The following is a 25876-nucleotide window of genomic DNA, read 5'->3' as shown; positions in this document are numbered from 1 at the left end:
GCAGAAGGTGCAGGTATAGGCATCGTGATCAAAGGTCCCCAATATATAAAGCTACACTACGCAGCAAAATTGGATTTCCTCGCAACCAACAATGCAGCTGAGTATGAGGCCTTAATATTGGGACTACGCCTACTAAAGGAAATCACTCCCGAGCGGATCGTGATCTACAGCGATTCCAAATTAATGGTCAACCAGGTGATCAAAGATTTCGAGGTCAAAGATGACATTCTTGCCAAATATGTTGAAGAGGTAAAGAAACTGCTAAATCACCTCGAAGCCAAAGACACCAAGTGGGAATTGATCCATGTACCCCGAGGATCCAACATAGAGGCTGATCACCTAGCCAAAATGGCTTCAAGCAAGGAGCATTAGGCGGATCTGCAATGCCCGTTCGAGGTTAAGACAGCATCGGCATTCTCCTTAGAGACGGTATCCTTACTCATGTCTGTGGAGAATGATTGGAGATCACCAATCCGCCAGTATCTAACAGATGGAGCATTGCCTTTGGACAAGGAAGAAGCACGACGGGTCGTAAGAAAGGCGGCCTATTTCTCTGTGATAAATGATTGCTTATACAGGAAGTCTTTTAGCCACCCCTGGATGAAATGCATCGTGTCGGAAGAGGGACAACAGATCCTCAAAGAGTTGCATGAAGGCGCATGTGGAGCTCATGAGGCATCTGCCTCCATTTTAAAGAAATCCAGGTTAGCAGGATTTTATTGGCCTACGGCGGAACTTGATGCTCAAAAGTTTGTGGAGTCTTGCCATAATTGTCAGATTCATGCAAATGAATCACACACTGCTAAGCACCTTCAAAGGCCTATCCTCGAGGGTCGACCCTTTGTGGTCTGGGGAATTGACATCGTTGGACCATTTCCTCCTACCAGAAGACAGAGGAAGTATGTTGTAGTGGCTGTGGATCATTTCACCAAATGGGTAGAGGCTGAGGCTGTCTCCTCTATCAATGCTGAACGAATGGTGGAGTTCGTCAAGGATAACATCATAGGAAGGTATGGAGTTCCTCATACGATTATCACTGACAATGGAACGCAGTTCAACTGTGCAGAGTTCAAAACTTTCTGTGAAGAATTGGGCATTCTAAACTGATTCGCCTCAGTTTATTATCCTCAATCAAACGGTATGACCGAAGTTACAAATCGGACGATCGTTAAAGGAATAAAGAAAATATTGGGAGAGCATGACAAGAAATGGGCGGATCAGTTAACGAGCGTCCTATGGGCGTATCGCACTACTCCCAGAACAGCCACTGGCGAGATGCCATTCGCCCTTTCTCACGGTGTAGAAACTGTAATCCCAGTTGAAATACAAGTCCCAAGTGACAGAGTTGCATTTTATTGCGAAGATGAAAACAGCCAAAGATTGAAAGAAAGTCTTGATCAAGTGGAGGAAAGGCGAGAAAATGCATACGTACGTATGGCGGCTTACAAGCAGCGGATCGCAGCCTATCATGACAAAAATGCCAAACTTGTAAACTTGAATGTGGGAGACCTCGTACTCCGCAAAGCAGATAAAATCCAATCTAAGGAAGGGAAAGGAAAGCTAGGACTCACCTGGACAGGTCCGTACAAGATAGTCGACAAGATTGGGTTCGCCACATTTAAAATTCAAGACATGGAGGGAAATACGCTGCCGCGTACGTGGAATCTCCAGAATCTCCGTAAATATTTCGCCAGAAAATAGAATGTAAACAAGGTCTTGAGTACTCTTTTTCCTTTAGTAAGCTTTTTTTCCCGTGAGGTTTTTCTTATTAAAGGTTTTAATGAGGCTCACATATAAGACCCGCTTGCTGTAATAAAGCGTATCACTAATCAATAAAAGGCAATTGTTCTCTTGTCAATATTCTTTTTTAAGTATTTTCTTGCAGCAATATAAATATTCCAGCCTAAAAAAGAAGGGGGGCACCCAACGCTTCCCACACACAAAAAAAATACTGCTATCATGACATAGCTACTTTTTCTCCTCAAAGATAGGAGAACAATCTCATGGGCGGATCAATCCTTAGATGATCACCATTAGAGATAGAGTTAAAACATTTCTCGGACGCGAGACCTTTACACTCTCTTATATCCTTCCCAAAGAAGGGTTCATAAGTCCTAAGGGCGGATCGATTCACCTCAAAGATAGGAAGCAAATCGATCCCTAACGGCAGCTTAACTTCCTCTAAAGGAATAAAACAACTTTAAACCTTCACAAAGGTTCACACAATGGAGTATGGCTGGCCACCTACTTCAAATCAATCCTAAAATCTATAAATTTACTTGCACAAAGCATAAAGTAAACATAAATAGTTATAGCAAGGATTAAAAATTGTACTTAGTTTTACAAAACTAAACATTAACAGGAGCATCCTCCTTAGCATCTTTTACATTAGATGCGCCCTCCAAAGGGGCTTCTTTTCTACAGAAATAATTTCTCCTTGAGGAGTGGTACCATCAGTTATCAGCTCCACATTCTGGTCATCCGTCTTCGGAGGCACTTTATCGAGGACCTCTGGCTCCAGATCGATAAGGGGTTTGCTTTCCTCGACAGATCCATTCATCACCTTGCGAATGTAATCACGGATGTAGTCCTTAACTTCCGGGATTTTGCGATACTTGAGGACCACATCCACGTCAGGAACCACGAACTCCGGATCTGTAAAATCGATCTCGGGATGCGCCAGTTTAACATACGCCATGATCCATTCGCCGTAGTAGTAAGCTCGCTCCTCCGCCAAAATCTCCGTGTCCTCTAAGGCAGCTTCATGTTCTTTAGCATCCGCCTCCATTTGTTCTTTCAATTTAAGGATCTCAGCATCCTTTAGGGCAATAGCGGACGCAACATTCTCATTAGCGACGGCGATCTCCTTTTCCAACCTTTCTATGGTTGCCTTATCCGCCACTCCTTGAAGGAGATCCGCTTCCATGGCGCGCATACGGGTATATACCTATCAATGCAAAAACCCAATTCAAGCGAAAGCACGACAACGAAAATCTCCCCCAAAGGAGATCACTCTTTCATCCAAAAATGCAAAAGGATAGAAAGAATTTACCGTGAGAAGCTCCGTTTTTCCCATCTGAACATGGGCTGATCCTGGGATCTCGTTTTGGCTCTTTCGCACCTCGCCTAATTGACCAAGAGCTTCGTCTAGGTCATTGATGGCGGACTCATTCCTCAAAGATCCCTCGTCACCATATTTGGCGGACCAGTAACCGCCTAGATCAGGCTTGACCATCTGCACAAAAGATTGGAAGGTTGAAACTTAGATTCACAATGTGGAAAGAAGAAACGTCAAAATAGCTTACCTGTTCCTTCTCCACAGCAGGTATCGCGGCTCTCATGGCATCCGCCATAAACTTTCGTCCGCCGGACACTGCAGGCTTCTTCTTCTTCTGCAGAGGAAGATCAGCCATTGTATCAGTGGGACGCTTTCCTGCGCCCTTCTGGGGATCCGCTGCCTGCTCCTTCTTTTGATCCGCCTCCTCCTTCTGTTTCTTGCGTATCTCTACAAGAGCGTGACTGGCCTTAGACAAACCCCTGACAAAAGAACCGTAAAATAATCAAGGTTCAAGGAAAAACAAAGTTACCTTCATCAATTTGTGTAAACTTCACATAAGTGATCTCGTTCCCTTCCCGACGGATCAAAGGGATGCCATTCATCATGAAGTCCAATGCATCGGCGTATGTCCAAGCCTCCACCTTGACACTTTTCATGACATTCGCCACTTGCTCATCACTGTCTGTCAATATTCGCATGTCTCCAGCCATATGCAAGGGCCTGGCACCCCAAACCGACGGAAAGCCTAGAGATTCGCCCTCCTTTATCTTTACATAGAAGAACTTTTCATCCCAAAGATGGACATTGGACATCTTGCCGCTAAACGGCGAATAGGTTCCAAACTTTGCAAAGGTGTAAAAAGACTCGGCTTTTCGTTTCGTTGGTTTGTGAAGAGTTCGGAAGGCACGAGGATTACAAACTACCCCTAAATTTGAACCTAAGTAACAATCCAGAGCTACATCTAACCAGCCATTTGGATGCAGCTGGCTGACAGTGATGTCAAAGTAAGCTAAGATGTCCACCATCATCTTAGGAAGAGGAAGCCGGAACCCTCTTTCTACGTGACAACTATATACAGATAAATACCCCGTTGGCGGACAGGCGGGTCGCTGATGAGCTTCCGCCAACATAGTCTCATATTCCTTTATCCAAGGAAAACGATCCGCCAGACTCGCTAGATCCGCGACGCTTATACGAGAGGAAGTGGACTCCGCACGAGGCGCCTTTTTCCTAGACGGGGCTGAAGAAGATGCCTCCATCCCCGAAAACCACCTAGAATCTATCGCCGGAGCAAGATGAGCAACGGCGACAGGACGGTTCCGAATCCTACCTGAACGAGTTTGACCGCTATTACACGTCGAGTTACGCAACTCGGCTAAATCACAACTAACAGTACCTTCGGAGGAATTAGAATTCTCCAAAGAGGAAGAAGTCCAGCTAACTACGGTTTCAGAAGAAGTAGTCAAATTAAGAAGCTCAAAAGTAGACCCAGAAGATGAAGAGGAACTCTTAAACATTCAGCAATCAAAGCAAAAATTCACTTACATGTGAGTTAAAAGCTCTGCAAGATTTCGAACTCTGGAAGAACTCTGGGCAAAGGAACTCGACAAAAATGGGAGAAGAATGCAAATGCAATAGAAAGAGAAAGAGAGGAAGGAAGAAGACGATTTCTCTCCCCTCGGGCGGCGCGCCCATGACACGTGTCACCCGTCGATTGGCATCGAACAGAGTGACCATTAATGCAAGTCATCATGACGGCGCGCGAAAAAGCTCAAAAGCCCTAAAGGACTTTAAAGGAACTTTAGGGGGGCTTCTGATAACATTGAGATATTATCCAAATGATCAAAGGAGATATTCTCCTAGAACGGCCACGTATTGATCGCCTGATATCGGAATGTTACGGCGTATCAAGCAAGGGGATCCGACAGGCGGATCACCAAGACCTCACCATAAGGGATCCGCGGGCGAACCTATGTGGCGAATCGCCATAACCTCTCAATCCGCCAGCGGAACAGCTGAGTCAATCCCGCAATGAAGACCATTAATAAGCTAACAGGCATACTTAAAGGAAACCAGTAACCGCCATTAATGAAGCATTAATGGAGACTTTCTAGTTACTAATGGTTACAACTTCACTACTATATATAGCTTGTATCTCGAGCTATCAAGGTACACATACACACAATCCTAGAAACCCTACTTTGTTAATTCAGTTTACTCCTTCAAACTTTATACTAACTTTGGCATCGGAGCTTCCCCCGTCGAACCCAACGACGCCCCCCACAGGGACGGAAGCTGATCGGAAATTCTCTACAAGTCATCATATTAATTTTCCAAATTCAGAACATGGTGAAGTCCACTTATTTTTTTTAAATTTGGATTTATCTAACTCATATGGATTGAATTTTTTGTTTTTATACATTTTTTGTATGAACAGATATAAAATTTTACACAGTAGTTGTTTATTGAAGTTGAAGATAATAATTAAAGAGGTATTGAAACATTATACTTACGATGAAATTTATTTCAATTATAAATCATGTTTTGTCATAATTATCATTCTAAGTTTCTTTGTCAGTTTCAGTGATGGATTCTATATCTATATTATTATATATAATAATGGAAGCAGGGAGAAATTAATTAAGAGAGTTTTAGAGGCCTTTTTGATTAATTGTCAAAATAGTAATAAAGGAAAATTATAAAAATTATATCTAACGTAATATATATTTCATAGATATAATAAAATAACTTACAAAATATCCCAATGAAAAAAATTATATGACAATAAAAAATATGTAAAAATACGTTCAAATTTTATTCATTTAACTTTAATAAATAACATTAAAACCAATATTACTGAAAAAAAATTATATTTATATTTGATAGATATAATAAAATAACTTACAAAATATCACAACAAAAAAAATTAAATAACGACAAAAAATATGTAAGGATCCATTCAAATTCCCTTTATTTAACTTTAATAAATAGCATTAAAACCAATGTAACCGACGCATTGACAAAAAAATATGTAAGATCCATTCAAATTCCATTCATTTAACTTTAATAAATAGCATTAAAAATAATTGAAAAAATTATATTTATATTTAATAGATATAATAAAATAACTTACAAAATATCTCAACAAAAATAAATTATATAACGATAAAAAATATGTAAGGATCTATTCAAATACCATTCATTTAACTTTAATAAATAGTATTATAACCAATAGAACTAAAAAAATTTATAACACATTTAATTTTTCGTTGTAATAATTAACACAATATTTAAACCTTCAAACTACTATATAAACTAAATAATTTTTTTTTAAAAAAATACATGCTTATTTCAAAATCATGGATTTATCAAAGATTCTTGAAAGCACGAGAAAAAGAATTTTGAAGAGAGCTAGAATTTGATTGAAAAAACATCGCTATAAAGTGTACGAAGTATTTTAAAATTGCAAGATTATATAGAAAAACTATTATACAAGAACGGAGAGCAAGGACCCTTGCAAACATTTCAACATGGTCAATAGATTATGACTTCAACAATTTCCAAAACTTATTATCAAGCAATTATAAAGATATGTATGTTAATTTATTTACAATTTATAAATTTAAATTATTTCAAAACAAAATATTAATATCACTACATGTAAATGATATAAATTTAAAAAATATGAAAATGTTGTACAAAAAAATTATCCACTCGCGCAACGCGCGGACAGAATACTAGTTTTTATTTAATTTCATAGGCTTTTATCGGGCCGAGCTTTTATTTAATATTCAATTTAGTTTTATCTTTAATAATATATTTATTTATTATTGATATTATTATTATTATTATTAGAACCATTATTATTATTATAAGCTTATTAATGTCCAATAGTATCATTAAAAATTTTAAAGTCTAATATCATCATTATTGTTAAATTCGGTTAAGTTCGGTAGCATTTAGTTAAATTCAGTTCAGTATTCAGTAGCATTCAGTTCAATTCAGTTTTTTTCAGCGATAAAGAACCTAGCTTTACATGGAAGTGTAAAACTACACATTTAAAAAGAAAAATTCCGCCGCCTCCCCCTCACTTTCTTTCTTTTTCTTTTTCTTCTTCTTCCCTAACCCAAGCTGCCAAGCCGAACCTCCTCGTTTACTCCTTCCTGCTGTCTAGTTGAGGAGGAAGAAGGAAGCTTGTCTTCCTTCTTCCTCCTCCCACCTTTCTTGCTTTTCTGGTTTTCCTTTGTGTAGTTGTTTTTATTCGCTTCGGTTTTCAGTTGGATCTTATATATTTTATCAGATCTCCAGATCTGTTCGAACTGTGTCTGTTGGCTACAATCTTTGTTTTTGTAACCTTTTCTGTTGTAGCAAGGACGGAAACGGTAGATCTTATCCGTAGATCACTGGATCTACGAGGTTGCAAAAGAAAGGACTTAGATCCGAAGGTTCAGAATTGTTCAAATATTGAAGATTGGTCTACAGTTGCTTTGCGGCAAATTTGGAGTTACGATCAATATATATTTCAACTGTTGTTTATGTTTGTTGTACCTTTAATGGTCTTTTCTGCTTTTAGTAGTCATTTTCTTGTCCTAGTGGACTATTTATTAGGCTTTGCCTATATGTATGTGAGGTTTTATTCCTTACTAATCTCGTGTTGTACTTGCAATTTTACTACTTAATGAAATATTAGCTTTACTATAAAAAAAAAAAAAAAAAAAAATTCCATTTTCATTTTTTTACTATTACTAGGTTATGGGTAAATCCAATTTTAATGTACATGTGAATGCACATAGTAGGTAGTGGTGGTAGTGCATTGTTTCAGTGGGCCAAATAAGAAGAAGTACTGATTATAGAATTTGAAATTCAGAAAAATAAGGTTCATAAAATTTCAAATCCCAAGATAACTTTTTCTTATATTATTTTTAATTTTTAAAATTATCATATAGTCACGAGTTCACTTCACTTGAGGTGCTCAATTATTCATTTTACAAGTCACATTTTCACTATCTATTCACATACAATACTTCCAAAATCACACATCCTTAAATAAAGGAAACTACAATTATGTGTTTTCCTTTTTATACATTAAATCCATATTCACTCAATTTTATGTCAATGTTAGTAAATAAAGTTAAAGTGATTTTTATGCTAGATTTTGATAGTCGCGGAGCTAGAAAGTTATATTTGGGGGCTAATTATAGCAGTGCAGTTGGGGGTAATTTTTCAAAAACGGTCTGAGTTAAAAAAAAATTTAGCCTTCAACACGTTAAAATATGGTCCTTTTGGCGTGTTGCCTAAAAAATTAGAAGCGTTCAACGTAAAAAAAAAGTAACATATTTAATTTTCTATAAGTTCAATGTTAATCTCTAAAAAATTATAACATTTTTACACTTTTTTATTTTAATTTTAATTTTTATATATTTTTCATAAATTAAAATTTAATTTGGAAATTAAGTTATTTGAGTCTAAAAATAAGAATTTAATTTTTTAATGGAAAAGAGATATAATAAAAATGAGTTTACAAATATATGAAAATAAAGAATCTATTGAAATTAATTAATAATAATAGTAACATAGTTCTATAATTACTGAAAAATATAATTAAAATAAATAAAAACTTTATAAAATAAAATAAGGTTAGTGTAATTTGAAGCTAAAACCTCTTGAGTTAAAACATGTATCTTAAATCATCCCATTTACTTTAAAACATTAAAAGTATACTATATAGAGTATATATAACTAATATTGAGGGTACAAAGGGCGGAGCCACCACTCCTCAAGGGTGGAGATGGTGGTCCCCCGGAGCTTAGGGGTGTACATGATTGGTTAACCAGTCCATTAGCAAAAACCATTAACCAGTCCATTTAATTTGGATAACCATATTTCGGTTAATCTATTACTTCGGTCGGTTAACCTATATTTCGGTCTGTTAAGCAGTCAATTAGCAAAAACCATTAAACAGTCCATTTAATTCGGATAAACATATTTCGGTTAATCTATTACTTCGGCCGGTTAATCTATATTTCGGTCGGTTAACCATTAGTGGATTTTCGTAGTAAATATCACTTTAAATCTATAGTTATTCACTTAAAAATAAATATATAATTATCTAAATGTTAAATAAAAATATTGAACTTCAAATTTAATTAATAAAATTGCCAAAACAAATAAATTTTAAGTTATTTTAATATTTTTAACTTAAAAATTAAATATAAATATGTATATTTATATATTGATAATTAAATTTCTACATATATTTATACTAGTTTTATGTATATCAATATATAATTGGTTTATTTTTCGGTTTCGGTTAACCATCGGTTTTTGAAATGAAAAACCATAAACTAGTCCATTGGTTACGGTTAACCTATTTTTTGGTTCGGTTTCGGTTTTGGAAATCGGTTTTTCGGTTAGTTTTGTACAGTCCTACCGGAGCTCTAAGTGGTTCCGCCCATGGGTTTTAAGGTGAGTGCTCATAATATTAATAAAGACAAAATTGAGTGATTATGGATATAATTTATCCATTTTCTTTTAGTAAAAAAAGTAGTGTATTAAAGATAATTATGTTTGGTGTAAATATACACGAATGCCTCAAATTCACATGACTGATATTTCAGTAAAATTTTATCATTTGACTTATTTTCTAAGCCAAAAAACATTGTAATGTAAATATACACGAATGCCTCAAATTCACATGACTGATATTTCAGTAAAATTTTGTCGTTTGACTTATTTTCTAAGCCAAAAAACATTGCAAAATTTTAAAAATATTTTTCTACATAATATTTTTCAACAAAGAAACGTGGCGTTAAGCAACATTTTAACTCGAATTTATGGCCACCAATCCATCCAAGTTGATGATGGAAATGGATTGTTATTTGTTGTTATAAATTTAATCTGATCCAAATACCCAATTCCAATTCCAAAGAGAAAGACAAATAATACTTCATCCTCCAAAATTTTGGGACCAACCAATTATGGTCCCCATAAAAACTCAATTTTCCAGAAAATGCCCAAATTAATTTGTCTAATATATTGCAATTGCATGCATAAAGTGTGTACTTGTGCATTTATTTTCTTTCAATTTCTTTGATAGGGATGTCTTCTCCTATCCTTCCCTCATAAAATTTTCCCTCATGTGTCAATTCAGAAAAAGAATATTTTATCATTTGAAGCTTTTATTTTTTTCAATTGTTTGTTGAAGTTTTTATTTAATTCAATTGTTACTATTAACTAATTGTAAGTAATTAAATGCATAATTTAATTGTTTAGAGTAAAATAATAAATGATCAATTTTAAATAAAACTATGTGATTTTACATTTTTGCAGATCGGTACATGTAGTTTTTTTTTGTTACAAACAAATCATGTGGTTGGCATCGTGAGCCATTTTGGGTTGACTTTGCCAAATTTGGCAAGTAACAATATCAAAATGATAATTTTCAAGAATTAAATGATATTTTAAGCAATTTTAATCATTCAACTTTTTAGGTTTGAGATCATTTAGGTGTTGTTTTTTTAGGAGAGAATAAGTTAATGTTTAGAGAGAGAAAACTCTAAAAATAGTGATTTTGAAAAATAAAAAATGTGGTTTCATAGTAAATATGATATTAAACAACTTTAATTCTTGAAAATTTTCATTTTGAAATCGTTATCGGTTAAAATTTTGCAAAGTCCACCTAAAATTGCTAATGATGCCAACCACGAGGTTAGTTTTGTTCCAAAAAATACCACAAGTACTAGATCATAAAAACGTGAAACCAACAGAGGTGTAAAAAGTTTTGAAAGTTACAAAATTTTATTAGAATAAATTATGATCATTTGAAAATGGATTATGGACCGACTCGAGGAGCCCATTTCGGTCTGACATTCGCGTCGTCCATGACAGGCTAATGCACCCCAAACTCTTTGAAGCTTTATTCGGACTCCCTGTGTATGAGAAAGCATTTCCTCTTTTAATTTATTAAAGGCTTGTAAATGGCCTTTACATATAAACCTTTGGAAATACTCTCTACCGAGCAATGTGATTAAATGAGGTAAAAGTCTAATTTCTCTCTACGTGATCATTCTAAATGGCTTACGTTGAGCTTTAACTTCTTATCATTATTTATCCGTATTGAATTCATAATATATCATTGGAAAGCTGCCACTTTACATGTTATTTAAGATGCCATCTATCCATTAAATATTTAAGTCTCAAGTTGATAAATAATACTAATTAAATTGTCATTTACGAACAATTTCTTCTATATGTGCAAATATAATTGACTGAATATTGTTTATGTAACGACCTAGTTTTCAGAGGATCGCCTTGGCAAGAAGCGATCCTAAAGAATGATGATGGAACATGAATGAACTGAATCATGTCTCAAAAATGGAGAAAAAGTGATTGAGGTGTATTAAGAACGTGTGTTTCCAATATATAGATAGATGCATTTAAAAATCGTGAGTCCTAATAAACTAGATTTAAGGTAAAGTGGGTAATATCTACATGGTGAAGCGTGAAACATCTCCTCCTTAGACGAAACAACCCTTTTCTTATTATGTGAAACTCCAAATATCGCAAACAGACTGAATACTCGACCGATCTCAAAATAGGGTTGCAAATGAGGTGAGGGTGTAATGAAAATTGTTTCCCGTATACGTATTTAAATTATATGGAGATGAGGATCCAATGAAGTAGGGAGAGAGATTCTCATCCCTCCTCAGGAGATTTTCTCTCTCATCTTCATCTCATAGAATAATAAATTGGAATCCGATCCCAAAGAGACAAATCTAGGGACAGATCCAGGGGGTTTGAGAGCTTGAGCATATATTGGTCATCAAAAAATTCCGAAAATTCTATACAAATTGCGAACGAGGCTTTAATTTTCTTTTTATATAAAACACTCACAAAATATCATTTTAACACCCATAAATCACGATAAGCACGTCATCTTAATCAATCCTGAATCTCACACAAATCCTCATTAAAAACAGATAATATCCCTTTTTTTTTTTACTGTTTTATCACATGCAACTTATTTTTAATTGGAGTTTTTTTTTTTTAATTTATGTTTATGAAGCAATTTCAGATTCATCTATGGATAATAACATTTCACCTAATACAAGACCTGTCCACGGGTCCGGGTATCCGTCCAGGCCCGTATCCTTTGAGATGGGCTTGAATTGTATAAATTAAACGTAGGTCCAGACCCGCTAAAGCCTGCCTATTTTTTGGGCGGGCTTGCGATTGATTAAATTAGCACGGACCGGTCCAGCCCGGTCCGCCTATTGATATTAACTAATTAATTTATACATTCATGTATTAAATATTTACTTTTAAATATAAAATTTATTTTTTATAATTAAAAATTATGTATATGTATTTAAGGTGGTTTATATGGGTTGGGTTTGGGATTTGATTTTTTAAGCCAGAGCCCCGCCCGGCCTGAGTCCGCCTAAATTTATAGCGGACTGGACTGGGCTTGGACTGACTACTTTTACATAAAAGCCCGATAGGCCTGACCCGCACCCGACCTAGCCCAGACCATGGCCATGTCAATTAGCGTAATTTGACATTTATAGCTTTGTTTTATAGATGATTATAAACCCTAACAACCGTGTTGTCATTTTTTTATTTTTTATTTTTGTAAAAAGGAAAGCCGAGGTCAAGGAAAAACAAACGAACTACAAGAAAAAAAACTAATTAGAAACCATTTTTGGAAGGATCACCCACACCGATCCTCAATAAAAATATTCTGGAAACCTACCGGAGGCGCATCACGTTCGTGATGATCTACAGAATAAACAAATGCGAAATTTATCATCCAATAGTAATATGATTTTTTTTTTTTTTCTGAAAGGAGTGAGCAAAATGAAAATTAAGGATAAGCCAGGTCTAAGAATGATATGTACCAATTTGTCTCGTCATAAAACACAGCACCGCCTGCGAATCCATTTAAACTTGAACTATGCGATTTTCTTTTTTTCCAAGCTAAATTAACCATAAAACCTCAACCATCCTATGATCTAATTGGGTCTTATAGGATTTGAAAGTTAGGGAATTGAATAAATAATATGATTTTCAAAGTCAGCATTAGATGTAGACTGATTAAAATCTTAAAATGGAGATTCAAAGCATCCTAAGATTTAGATTTAATCCGTCTACAGCTAACGGTGAATGACCAAATTCACATGATCATCAGTGTCCATGTGAAAAATAATGTTTTCAAAGTATTGTATCAACTTGCCCCTTACTAATAAAGAACTCCTCCTTGTTTGTACATGTAGAATAAAATAGTCGAATTACGTAATTTTTATGATTGATTATTTAAAGCTCCGGTGCATTGTTAAGCTTGCTATAGTCAACAACTGATCTAATTTTAACATTATTTTGCGTTTCTAATCTAGACTGTTCATGAGCTTGTTCCATCTTTTACGGACTAAGTCTGAACATACGTATATATTTGATTGGATTGATTGGTCTGATCCAACTCGCACAAGCCCGAACATACATATTTCATATTTGGTTGGTCTGATCCGGCTTGCACAAGCCCAAATAGGGTGGTTCATGAGTCAATCTAATGATTGTAGGATAAAAAAACAATTCAATATAATCCAATCCAATACAATCAAGATAGAAATCTATCGTTTGGTTGTTAATAGTCAATTCAACCTATAGATATTCTATATAACTCGATTGAATTGAATTAAATTTATTTTAGTTTGGATGAGATTGATTATTAACCGTCAATCCATAAATTGATTTCATACAAACTTATGGTGCCTTTTATGCTTACTTTGTTTTTGACAAAGTAAACTTTACTTTGTTTTTTCTAGCATTGAAATAATAAGTTTGAGGTTAAGTTATGCTTACTTTGTTTTTGACAAAATAAGCCTTACTTTGTTTTTTCTACCTAGAAAAAACAAGAAAAAACAAAGTAAGACTTACTTTGTAAAAAACAAAGTAAGTATAACCTAACCCCAAACTTATTATTTCAGTCAGATTAAATAATATAATCAATTGGTATCCAAATCAAATAAAAAAAATACAATTGTTTTTAATATATCAAATTTAAATAAACCTCCATTATTTTGAATTTTGTTATATTATATTTTGTTATTTAAATTAAATTTTATTTATTTTTCTTATTTCTCTGGATTTTTTTTTATTCAAAATTATGAAAGAAGCCCAAAAAGCCCAATTTCAAATTCCAAATATGGGCTTAAAAAAATGGGCCCAACTAATCTAATGGTTCTGATTTAAAACATGGAAAAGAAAAAGCCCAAACACAAATCCTCAACGTCAATTTCGACAAACAAAGGAACCAACCAACGCTCACTTCACTCACCAAGCTCATCATTTCAATATGCAGACTCTACTCCTGCCGGCGGTCCGATCACCGGCGGCGTCTACGTCCGTAACGGTGAGCCCAGCGCCTTCTCTCCACCACCGCCACCCCCTAAAGTCTCTACGACAGCTCAATTCTCCAAATTGTTCACTGAAATTCACGCAATCGGTATCATTCGCTAACACTGGATTATCTTTCAATCCTCTTAATGGCAGAGAATTATCCAAATTCTCCTTTACCAGAACAAATGCTTCTTCTCCGGTTTCTCCTGCTTTCGTCCCTTCAAGCGATGACACCGAGAGAGCCAAGCTTGCACAGGTCACTTGCCTCTTTTTAATTCTGCTAATTTTTGGTGTGAGTTTGTTTGGGGGTAAAATGTGGAATTTGGATAGAGATTGAAACTTTGTGTTGTATTGTGTTGTGTAGGTTGCGAAGAGATTAGAGAGTACATCGAGGTATTTCAAGCGGTTGGGAAGTTTAGGGTTTTGGGGGCAGCTAGTTTGCACAGTAGTGGCAGCTGTGATTCAATCGTTTTCCGTTGTAGTGACTGGGAAGATTTCATCCCCTGTTACTTTTTATGCTACTGCTGGTGGTATTGCAGCTGCATTCATTTCGGTGTTTTGGTCTTTTGGATACATTCGACTTTCTGATAAACTCAGGAGAACTTCTAATGATCCTTCCAAGGTGTGCTAGTTATTTGTTGTTGTCTTATGATTGATTGAGTTAGTGTCAAGAGAGTCAGATTTTGAATGCTTCTTATTCGTGTTTGTTTCAGAGAATTTTGTGCTCAGTGATTGAAATAAGGGCATTTTTTATTTAACCTTTGGGTTCTTCATTAGAGTTCAACTTCAATTTCTCCGTCTTGGTTTGTGTTAAAAGCCTCTGTGGGTAGATTGGTTGGTAACACATGATTAAATATCTTATGCTGTAAACGGAGATGAGTGGTTGAGGAATAATCATAGAGTGAGAGTGAAGAAGATGGACATTAAATGTGTCTAATCCAGAGGTGGAGGAATAATCAAAGATTCTCTCTCTCTCTCTTGTTTCTTCCATTGTGGTTTATGCACCTTTAAAGTCAAGTCTTTTTTTTTTTTGGACTTTAAATGTGTCTAATCCAGAGGTGGAGATTAAACATGTATCTAACTCGTTTAAAACTCTAAAGAAAAGCCCATGTGACAAATAGGCCTGCCTCTTATAACCATGGCTAGGTGCACAAAGGCGCACCTTGGCGGTCGCGTAAGTGACGACGTCTGCCTTTGGGGTGCTAAGGCGCTCGACCTAGTGCATTGTGCGCCTGGAGCCTTAGGCGCTCCTGTAACAACTATTACATGTTTCCTGTCTTTTAATTTTTTCTTTTTTCTCATTTAATTTCCTAGCTATCATTGCAACGTATTGTCATCTATGACATAAGTTTCATTGCATCATGCACATAAGATGAATCCATGATTTAAGAAGGGACTCTTAAGTGGTAAGCACAATGGCACCTTCTAAGTCTTGGAGGAGATACCTTATTAATCTATTATTATGTTGCTCAAATCTCTATGCTTGAAAAGAATAGAAGCCATGGTGTCAAATACACAACCTGCATAGCAGGTCTTTGGTGACTGAGCTTAGTTATGTTGCTAAAATTCCTCATTACTATTCAGTGCCTACATCAAGGACTCAATTTCGTGCATGTTTTATATCAAGCAGTCATAATCTTTGATATTACTGTAATACATCTTTCATACATATACATATCATTGGTTTTCTTATGTATTTTGGGAGATTAATTATTTGTGGTTTCAGGCACCTCCTCGTGCTGATGTTGTGAAGGGCTTGAAGAATGGCATAGTTTTGAATCTGTTGGGAATGGGAGCTGCTGTTCTTGGCCTGCAAGCAACAGTCGGATCGTTGGTTGCAAAGGCTCTAACTTCCTCAGCAAATCCTTACTATCAGGGAATTGCCCCTGGTTCCAGTCCAGTTCTTGCATTGGATGTATTCTTGGTACAGGTATAAATTCATATTCATAATTTTTGGTGCAGAGTTTGGTAGTTTGACTGAAACTCATCAATCAAAATAATGCCAGAATATTTTATTTTTCTTACATAGATATCAACTTATTTACATTATTTTCGCCATTTCTTTCTCAACTAAGATTATAGAGAAATAAACAACAAAATAAATAAACAAATAAAACACGTCATCTTTTCCAAAAAGACTTCACTTTTTCAGTGTTTGTCAAAATTGTGACTTGTATGACAGTCAGCCATAGTTTCACTCATTTGTTTACTCTTTCTCGGGATGCCGCATCATTCGTTTTTTTCCTGAATGAGATGTCTCATCATTCAGTAGAATTGCATATATCTGCAATTACAGTTGATAACTTTGCCTTGTTAGAACTCAGTAAGTGTCCGTTTAGTGTTCCTTTTCGCTTTTTTACTCCAAATAGTAGATATGAAGTGTTCGGTTAGATTTGAGAAATAACTGCTAATAGCTATTTTGGAAGGAAAATAAGCTAATATCTACCTGCTACAAACAACAACAACCGAACGCAATAGTTCCTTCACTGCAATGAGTTCTACAGTTGTTAAAATACTTGCTTGTTGTTTTTTATCTTCTTTTTTCTAGCTTGGTCAATTCATGAAGAAAAGTAATACATTAATGTAATGATATCTCTATTGCTCTGCTTCTTCACTTTCACACCCTGCATATATAATCAAATACTATTAAAGGTGTGAATGTACCCATGTTTTACATGGATGCTTAAATCTCAACAACACATAGACTAAAGGTCCGTTTGGTTCAATTGTTGTTGTTTATTGTTCGTTGTTTGTTGTTGCTGGTAGATGTTAGCTGATTTTCATTTCAAAATAGTTATAAGCTGCTGTTTCTCAATACTAACCGCACTTTATATTTACTCTTTGAAGTAAAACAGCGAAAAGAGCTACATAAAGGACAACTAAACGGGCATTAAGTACATAAATAAGGCCAATCAGTTTTGTTAATGAATTCACGAAGCAGAGTCTATGCGTTTGGAATTTAACCAAACACCTTATACAACAATAGGAATTACTTAGTTATGGAGCTAGTGTAAAACATTTAGTACTAATTTCATGATTGATATGTGAGAATGTGAATATGCACAAATAGAATTTGCTAGAGTTATTTCCGATATTTCATATGATCGAATGGAACATTTTAAGTTGCGCATTGTGATGTATTCTTATCATTTCTACTTTCTCTGATGCAGGCATCAGCAAACACCATCCTTTCTCATTTTCTAGGGCTTGTTTTCTCCTTGGAGCTTTTGCGGTCCGTGACAGTACCAACTGCAGATGGCATTCCAGTACCAAGAGTTGCATAAATCCTCCCTACTGTAGGTGAAAAACATGATTTTTGTAGCCACAATGTTTATGATAAGAAGAACAAAAGAAGTGTGGATTGTGAAGCAAGGGCACCTAGAAAAGTGGAATTTAATTGATTTTGAGTAATCTATTGGTAGAAATTTTACAGCATCTCAAGCAAAACTCAGAATGTCAAAGACAACATATAAATGTGTATCAATTAATAAAGTCTATGTTTGTTTTTATTGTGAATATGTTATTAGGTTTGACAAACAATGAGAAGTTTGTGCATCACCTTTGAGGAATGAATTAAGTAAGCTTGAATATTTTAGTTTATTTAGAATATAACAATTTATTGGGAGTTTAAGTACTCGTCAATTCTTCTTTTTGCGTTTTTGTTATTTTAGTCTAATACGTATATATAAAGTGTCATTCGATTTTCCATTTTTTTAGTTTATTTTTGCTAGTTTAGTTTAATTAGTCGGGTTAGTCGGGTTGTTAGGGGATCGGAGGAAATCGTATCTGATTGGAAAAAAGCTCAATTGCTGCGCAAGGGACTGTGCCCTGTTTTTAACGTCCAGGTATGTAATAATTGGCATGTTCCTCCTGATGGGTGGTTAAATGTAATGTTGGCGCCGGCACTTTTGCGTCGTCTAGACAGTTCGGTGTAGGAGCCGTTATCCGTAATGCTAATGGTCAGTTTATCGCGGCTCGGGTTAGCAGGAAGGAGGGGCTTCCGGAGTGCGGGAATGTGAAGCTTGGGCACTCCTTGAAGCTATGATATGGACTGTTCATAGAGGTTATCGGAGAGTAATTTTTGAGACCGATGTACAAGTGGTTGTCAATGCTATTAATTCTACGGTTACTGATATTTCGGAGTTTGGTGATATGATTGATAGTTGTCGTCTTTATCTTCGTTCCAATGATTCTTTTAGGGTCACCTTCATTCGGAGCTAAGCAAACGTGATTGCTCATACTTTAGCTAGAGAATCTCAACTTGCTTCTAGTCCCGTTATTTTTTAGAATTTACCTTGTTTCTTAGCTGATGTAATCAACATTTTTTGTCCAGTTGTGGCCCATTAATTCAATATTCTTTCAAAAAAAAAAAGATAAAGGCGCAAGCTATTGTTACTTTGTTTTTTCACCATTGGATAATAAGATTTAAAATTAATCTAATGGTGGAAAAAAATAAAGTAATGGTTATTTTGTTAAAAGTAGTGTTTATCATGAAATATTTGGTTAGGATCCAAAAATAACTTCTTGTAAGAAAAATTAATTAATATCTATCAGCTATAGTAACAGTAAATAAATATGCTTTTTGAAATTTTGTTTCAAAGTTCTAGTTGTTTAATGCTTCAAAAATTCTTTATATTTTCTCTTAGGTTTGATATTGAAAATAATAACTAATCTTAGTGAAATTAGCATATATAAAATGAACTTTTTATGAGCTTTTTTGGGTTCAGTAGTTTTTCTTTGTGTTCGGTTAAAATCTATACTTTTTATCGGATTTTTCCGTCTGATTTGCATTTGTTTGCTATAACTCTTCAATTTACATTTTTTTCGGGTTTAGAAAGAGCATCCATGGATCTATGGGGTTGCACCATTAGAAAGGACTTAGATCCGAATGGCCGGAAGAAACTAAATGATGATGATTGGTTTGCGGCTGCTTTCATTCGAATTTGGATTCAAGAGAAGTATGAGATTTGTTGTGTTTTTATTTTAGTTGTACCTTTTATGGTCTTTTTTGCTCTTTGTTATCTGTTTATTTCCTTTGTGGTTTTTGTATTAGGCTTTAGCATGTACTTGAGTGAGGTTTTATTCCTTGCTATTGTTGTTTTGTACTTGAACTTGTTCATCTAATATAATATATAAGTATTATCTATCAAAAAAAATAATAATAAATATTGTGCAAAAAAATATTTTTTTTTTATTTTTTAGTATTTATTTGTTTAGAAAAATTAATCAAACAAAAAAAATTAGATTAGTTAACATAAAAATTTCTAAAAAAATTGAGGAAAATATATTTTCCTCTTTTAAAAGTAACAATGTCCTATGTTTCCATTTTTTGGTGTTGTAAACACTAAAAATATTTATTTTCCAATACAAAAAAAGTTCATTAAAAAATTTCAAAATACAGTATTTTTTAACAAATAAACAGGTTTTAATAAACCAAAATAAATTGCAAGTGATTTCTTTTCCTTTTTCGTATTTTTTATATTACAAATGATATACTATTTTCATTAAAACGCAATAAGGATTAAATTGCTCCAAAGGTTATTGAAGTTTAATTTTAGTTTTATCACACAAAATAGTCTTAATGAAGTTTAATTGTAGTTTTATCATATAAAATAGTCTCATTTTATGCTTGTATTAGCAATTTTATCCTCATGATATAAAATTTAGTTAAATTTTATTATTTTCTAAATAATTTTTTTTTGGCCATTATATATGATTAATCAGCTCGAGGCTTGCTCACACATTTTTTATGAAAGTTTACCGCATACATCAAGAATTAAACTTGAAATCTCTATTTTAAGAGATTTAAGGTACTTAACATTTAAACTAACTTTAATTATAATTTTCTAAATACAACAGAAATTAGTAACATTAATTATAACATTAATAATAATATATTGACCAATTTATATAAAATTACACTATTAAATGAAAAAACACTAGCCATTTTAATATTTTGGCTAACATTTTAAAAATTATTTTATTTGTTCATAAAAAAAATAAATTATTTTATTTGTTTCTGAAAAAAAATGAAAATAAAAAACATTTTATCTATGGGTAAATTACACTCAATTTTTAACCGTATGACCACTGAATCAAGAATTAAAGTTGTTCAGATTTGTATTTTCCAAAATCATCTTTTTTGGAGTTATCTTTCTCTAAAATTTCACTCACTCTCATAACCAAACAACACGTAAATAACTTCAAAACGAAAATTTTCAAAAATTAAAGTTCCTTAAAATATTATTGAATCTTCAAATTTTTATTTTGAGGCCATTAACAGTCGTTTTAAGACATTGAGTGACCACTAGTGTTAAAAAAAAATGTAAAGTTCAGTGGCTGTACCGTTAGGAATTAAACTTCAGTCGCCACAATATTAAAATGTTTAAATTTCAGTGGCCATGGTTGTAATTTACCCTCGTCTCTGTCCAACGCAAAATAGGAAAGGGAAAAACGATGATAAGATAAGCCCCAAAACCTCCTCACACTCTCTCTCTACACAGCCATGGAAACCACTCTTCTCTCCTTCTCTTCTTCTACATCCTTACCATATCAGTCCTATTTCCGGCCGGCGAATCCTTTTTCCGTTTCAAAACAATTTCAAAAACCCACTTCCTACAAGCCCATTTCAATCCAATCCGCAATTTCCCGCAACAAAAAAGAAGAAACCGTAGAAACAGTGAAAACCCAGCTCGAAAACTGCTATCTCTTAGCCGCAATTAAATACACAGGCTTCACTGTGAAGCAATTCCAAGATTTGAGGAGATCACTACCCGAATCCTCCAAATTAATTGTAGCAAAAAACACTTTGGTCTACAAAGCAATAGAAGGTACTCCATGGCAAGCATTGAAGCCATGTATGAAAGGTATGAATGCTTGGTTATTTGTTCATACTGAGGAAATTCCTGAAGCAATTAAACCTTATAGAAATTTCCAGAGAGAGAAGAAATTAGAGAGTAATGATTTTACTGGAGCTGTTTTTGAGGGGAAATTTTATGGGCCTGATAATTTTAAGCAATTGGAGACAATGCCATCTAGGGCTGAGATTTATGCTAAGGTTTTGGGGGTATTACAGACTCCTGCAATTGGATTGGTTACTACTTTGCAAGCACCTGCTAGAGATGTGGTAATGGTGCTTAAGGCTTATGTGAAGAAATTGGAGGAAGAAAGTGGTGAGCAATAGAGAATGTAAGTTTACTTTTTACCTGTTTTTATGTTGTTGAATTGTTTGTTGTAGCATTATTGATGGATACAATGTATTGATTTTGAGTTTAGAGATTCAATTCAAGGTGTAGAAGTTTGTATAATTCTGATTTTGATAGTGAATCTGATATGTTAAATGTAAATTTATCTTTTTGTTCGTTTTGCAAATTGATTACATTGGTGGTTTGAGAATGCGGATCGGTGGTAATTCGGGTTATGTGTCACAATCGTGTTGTTATATGTTTCCAATTATATAAATGCAAGAAATATGATAATTGTGGCAATCATATCGTGCCAATCGGATAAGTAATTGACAATTCCAAATGTAAATTTACTTTTACTTGTTTATGTTATTTTTGTTGAATTGTTGTAGCAATATTGATGGATACAATGTGTAGTTTCTGAGTTTAGAGATTCAATTCAAGGTGTAGAAGTTTGTATAAGTCTGATTTTGATAGTGAATCTGATATGTGAAATGTAAATTTATCTTTTGCTGGTTTTGCAAATTGATTACATTGGTGGTTTGAGAATGCGGATTGGTGGTAATTCGGGTTATAGTGTCACAATTGTGTTGTGTTATATGTTTCGTGTGATATAAATGCTAGAAAAATGATAATTGTGTCAATCTTATTGTGTCAATCCAATCGGATTGTTTCCGTGTCAGTTGGCTTGTCTCTATAAATCCGGTTATCGTGTCAAAAATTGACAATCCCAAATGTAAGTTTACTTTTACTTGTTTGTGTTGTTTTTGAGTTTAGAGATTCAATTCAAGGTGTAGAAGTTTGTATAATTCTGATTTTGATAGTGAATCTGATTTGTTAAATGTAAATTTATCTTTTGTTGGTTTTGCAAATTGATTACATTGGTGGTTTGAGAATGTGGATCGGTGGTAATTCGGGTTATCGTGTCACAATCGTGTTGTTATATGTTTCGTATGATATAAATGCAAGAAAAATGATAATTGAGTCAAGCATATCGTGTCAGTCCGCTGTTCTGATTTGGGGTTTCAAAAGAGTTGCAAGATTGTGAAGTTGGCAGGCAAGATCAAGTAAATTTGTGTCTTTTGCTTTTGCAAATTGATTACATTGGTTATTTGAAAATGGGGATTGATGACAATTCGGGTTATCGTGTCACAATTGTGTTATTATATGTTTCGTATGATATAAATGCAAGAAAAATGATAATTGAGTCGACTGTATCATGTCATCGTGTCAGTCGGATTGTTTCTGTGTATAGTGTCAGTCGGGTTTTAAAAAAAGTTGCAAGATTGTGAAGTTGGCAGGCAAGATCATGTTTTGATTGAGAAATTCAACTCAAGATGTAGAACTTTGTAAAATTCTAATGTTGATAGTGAATCTGAATGTCAAGTGTAAATTTATCTCTTATTGCTTTTGCAAATTGGTTAGATTGGTTTTTTGAGGATGAAGATTTTGGGTAGAGGTAGAAATTAGGGCTACCGTGTCATGTTCCGTCTCAAAACCATTTTACGTTATAATATAAATTCAAGAAAAATGATAGTTGTGTCAATATGGTATCATGTTAGTCGGATTGTTTGTGTAAATCGTGTAAGAAATTGGCAGCATCTGGTTTGAGGTTTGAAAAAAGTTGCAAGATTGTGAAGTTGGCAAGCTTATGTTTTGTCTTGAATTGAGAAACTCAACTCAAGCTCTAGAATGGTCTAAAATACTGATTTTGAAAGTGAATCTAATTTGGGCTGTCAAATCTCTGACACGACAACACGATTGATTTACAATATGATCCGTTTGATATAATTATCATTTTTGTTTCATTTACATCATATATAACCGCGAAGAATATATAGATCACATAACACGATTATTACAATCATATATAAATCTAAATGTAACTTTATATTTTAATTCGTATACAAATTGTTACATGGTTGTTTGAAAATGAGGATGTTGGGTCGGTTGTTCTGGTTTGTGGTTTCAACAAAGTTGCAAGATTTGGGGTCCGTTTAGTTTATCTGTTGTTTGCTGTTAGAAAAAACTGTTTTTTCATAAAGCAGAGCTTTCTTTTTTTTTTTTTTTTTTTTTTTTTTTTGTGTGAAAAACTACTTTTCATGTATAAAGTCAAAGATGAGGTTTCTAATCAAAGTTGGAAAGATCATGTTTTGTCTTAAATTTAGAAGTTAGATCATGTTTTGTCTTAAATTTAAAAGTTTAAATTCAGTTCAAGCTTTAGAACTTTTATGCAAAATTCTAACTTTGATAGGAAGGTTATTGCAAAATTGAATTCAAGCTGTAGAGTTCTGTCATTTAATGTTTTGACATGGATTAAGGGTGGTAGTTCAGGTTAATATGTTATAATTGTGTTATTTATGTATTTTTTTGTGCGATTATATATGATAAAAATGCACCAAAAATAATAATGGTATGAAATGGATCTTCGCTAATCGGATTATTTCTATAAATCGTGCTATCGTATTGGAAGTTGTGACCCCTAACATGGATATTGAATTTTCAAATTGCTAATATTTTGTTGACAAGAATGAAGAACTGAACTTGCATGTAGAGAGTTGGGAGAGACCGTTTTAAACATTTTTTAGGTTTGTGCTAAATAAAAAAAAATTGGTCTCTATTTATTAAAAAAATTATTATTATTATATAAAAAAAACAATGTTTCTACATAATGAAACATCAAAATACTTTAATTTGATTTTTGACATAACAAATATAATAAAAATAATTTAATTAGATATTGTATAATAAAAAAATAGCCCCTTAAAGACTGTTAAATCGATAGACTTTATTTATTTCATGGTCACTTACTTTTTGACATAATAAATAATAAAAATAATTTAGTTAGATATTATATAATGAAAAAAATTAGGCCTCTTAAATTTGAAGGTTCTGTACGGGAGAGCTTTTTGTACTCCTCCTACTCCCCGAGTTGGCCTCTCTTTTTGGTATAGAAGTTAACTTGTACTAAAAGGGTAAAATAGGTGTTTGATACATGATTTACAGTGACATAAATAAGAAAAGAGTCAATCCGAATAATGTAATCAATGAGTGTTCCATTAAGATTTAAATTCACGTATCATTTTCTGGAAAATAGATTTATCTCTAACGTATAAAATACGTAATTTTAATTTGATAAATAAGATCAATTTTATTTCTACTTAAAAGCAAATTTGTTCGGATTGATAGTTTTTCAACCGTCGTATCAGATTTTTTAATAAAATAATAAATATTTTAAGTAACTTTTTGTTATTAACTTGTTAGATGATATTGACATTTTGAAAATTTATTTGTAAATATGTTACAGAATGAATATTTTAGATATAATTGATGTTCGAAAGGTTCGATTTAACAATTGAATGATGAGTAAAATAATAGTAAATTCAAGCCGGTGTTGAGTTTGGAATTTGTCTCAAAAACTCAGACCTCAATCCAACCGGCTGTCTTTATATTATATATTATTTATATATGTTTTTATTACCTTTATTTATATTATTTATATATGTTTTTATTTATATTACCTTTATTTGATTTTTATTATTTATTAGTTATATAAAATTAGTTGGCAAAAAGCATCATTAGGTTCTTGGTCTTTTATTTTTTGGTTCATTAAGCAATTGATCTTTTATTTGGATATATTAAGTCATTAAACTTTAATTTTTTATCTCATTAAGCCCTTGAAACTAAATTAGTAAGTTGTGAATATATAATTCTGTTAAAAAGATTTTATTAACTTCATATGTATTTAAAACTAGGGTAAACAATTATAAAATCTATGTGTTTTTACATAATACACTAGTTAGTCCATGTATTTTTTAAAAATAAGTATATAGTCCATTGATTTTTATTTTTGTCAACTCTTTAGTTCTTATATTTGAGTGAATGATCAAATAAGACTAAATAAAATTTAAAATACCAAAATTACCTTTTATTATATGATTTAATAATAAAATATCTATTTTTCCTATTTTATGTTTTTTCTTTCATAATGATAATCTTTCCACCATTAGTTAATTGTTTTATTAATTTTAATATAATTATAAATTTTAATTTAATAGTGTAGAACTTAAGAGAATAAAGAAATGTAATTTTTTTATATAACTAATATACACAAGTATAAGAATTTCGGTGTATATATACTACACAAACTTCATTACAACTATTTTGATTAAATTTGAAAACTAGAATGAGAAGTTATTTATTTGTATAATTAGGGGTAATTTTGTACTTTTATATATAA

The 25876-nt window shown here is 33.3% G+C and overlaps 2 protein-coding genes across 2 annotated transcripts; both read left to right on the top strand.

Annotated features, from left to right (window-relative positions):
* The first annotated feature begins 14360 nt into the window (after nucleotides 1-14360).
* LOC136227744 (protein TIC 21, chloroplastic) lies at nucleotides 14361-18047 on the top strand. The gene is made up of 4 exons (XM_066016485.1): nucleotides 14361-14708; nucleotides 14817-15074; nucleotides 16179-16382; nucleotides 17623-18047. The coding sequence occupies exons 1-4, from the start codon at nucleotides 14409-14411 to the stop codon at nucleotides 17734-17736; spliced, it is 876 nt and encodes a 291-aa protein (XP_065872557.1). The 5' UTR covers nucleotides 14361-14408; the 3' UTR covers nucleotides 17737-18047.
* A 2858-nt stretch (nucleotides 18048-20905) lies between these two features.
* Nucleotides 20906-21823, top strand: LOC136227976 (large ribosomal subunit protein uL10c). Its single transcript, XM_066016775.1, has one exon. The coding sequence runs from the start codon at nucleotides 20958-20960 to the stop codon at nucleotides 21633-21635; it is 678 nt and encodes a 225-aa protein (XP_065872847.1). The 5' UTR covers nucleotides 20906-20957; the 3' UTR covers nucleotides 21636-21823.
* The last annotated feature ends 4053 nt before the right edge of the window (nucleotides 21824-25876 follow it).

The sequence above is a fragment of the Euphorbia lathyris genome, chromosome 4 (assembly GCF_963576675.1).
Source record: "Euphorbia lathyris chromosome 4, ddEupLath1.1, whole genome shotgun sequence".
In the NCBI taxonomy this organism is placed as follows: domain Eukaryota; kingdom Viridiplantae; phylum Streptophyta; class Magnoliopsida; order Malpighiales; family Euphorbiaceae; genus Euphorbia; species Euphorbia lathyris.
This window is presented reverse-complemented; position numbering and strand designations above follow the sequence as displayed.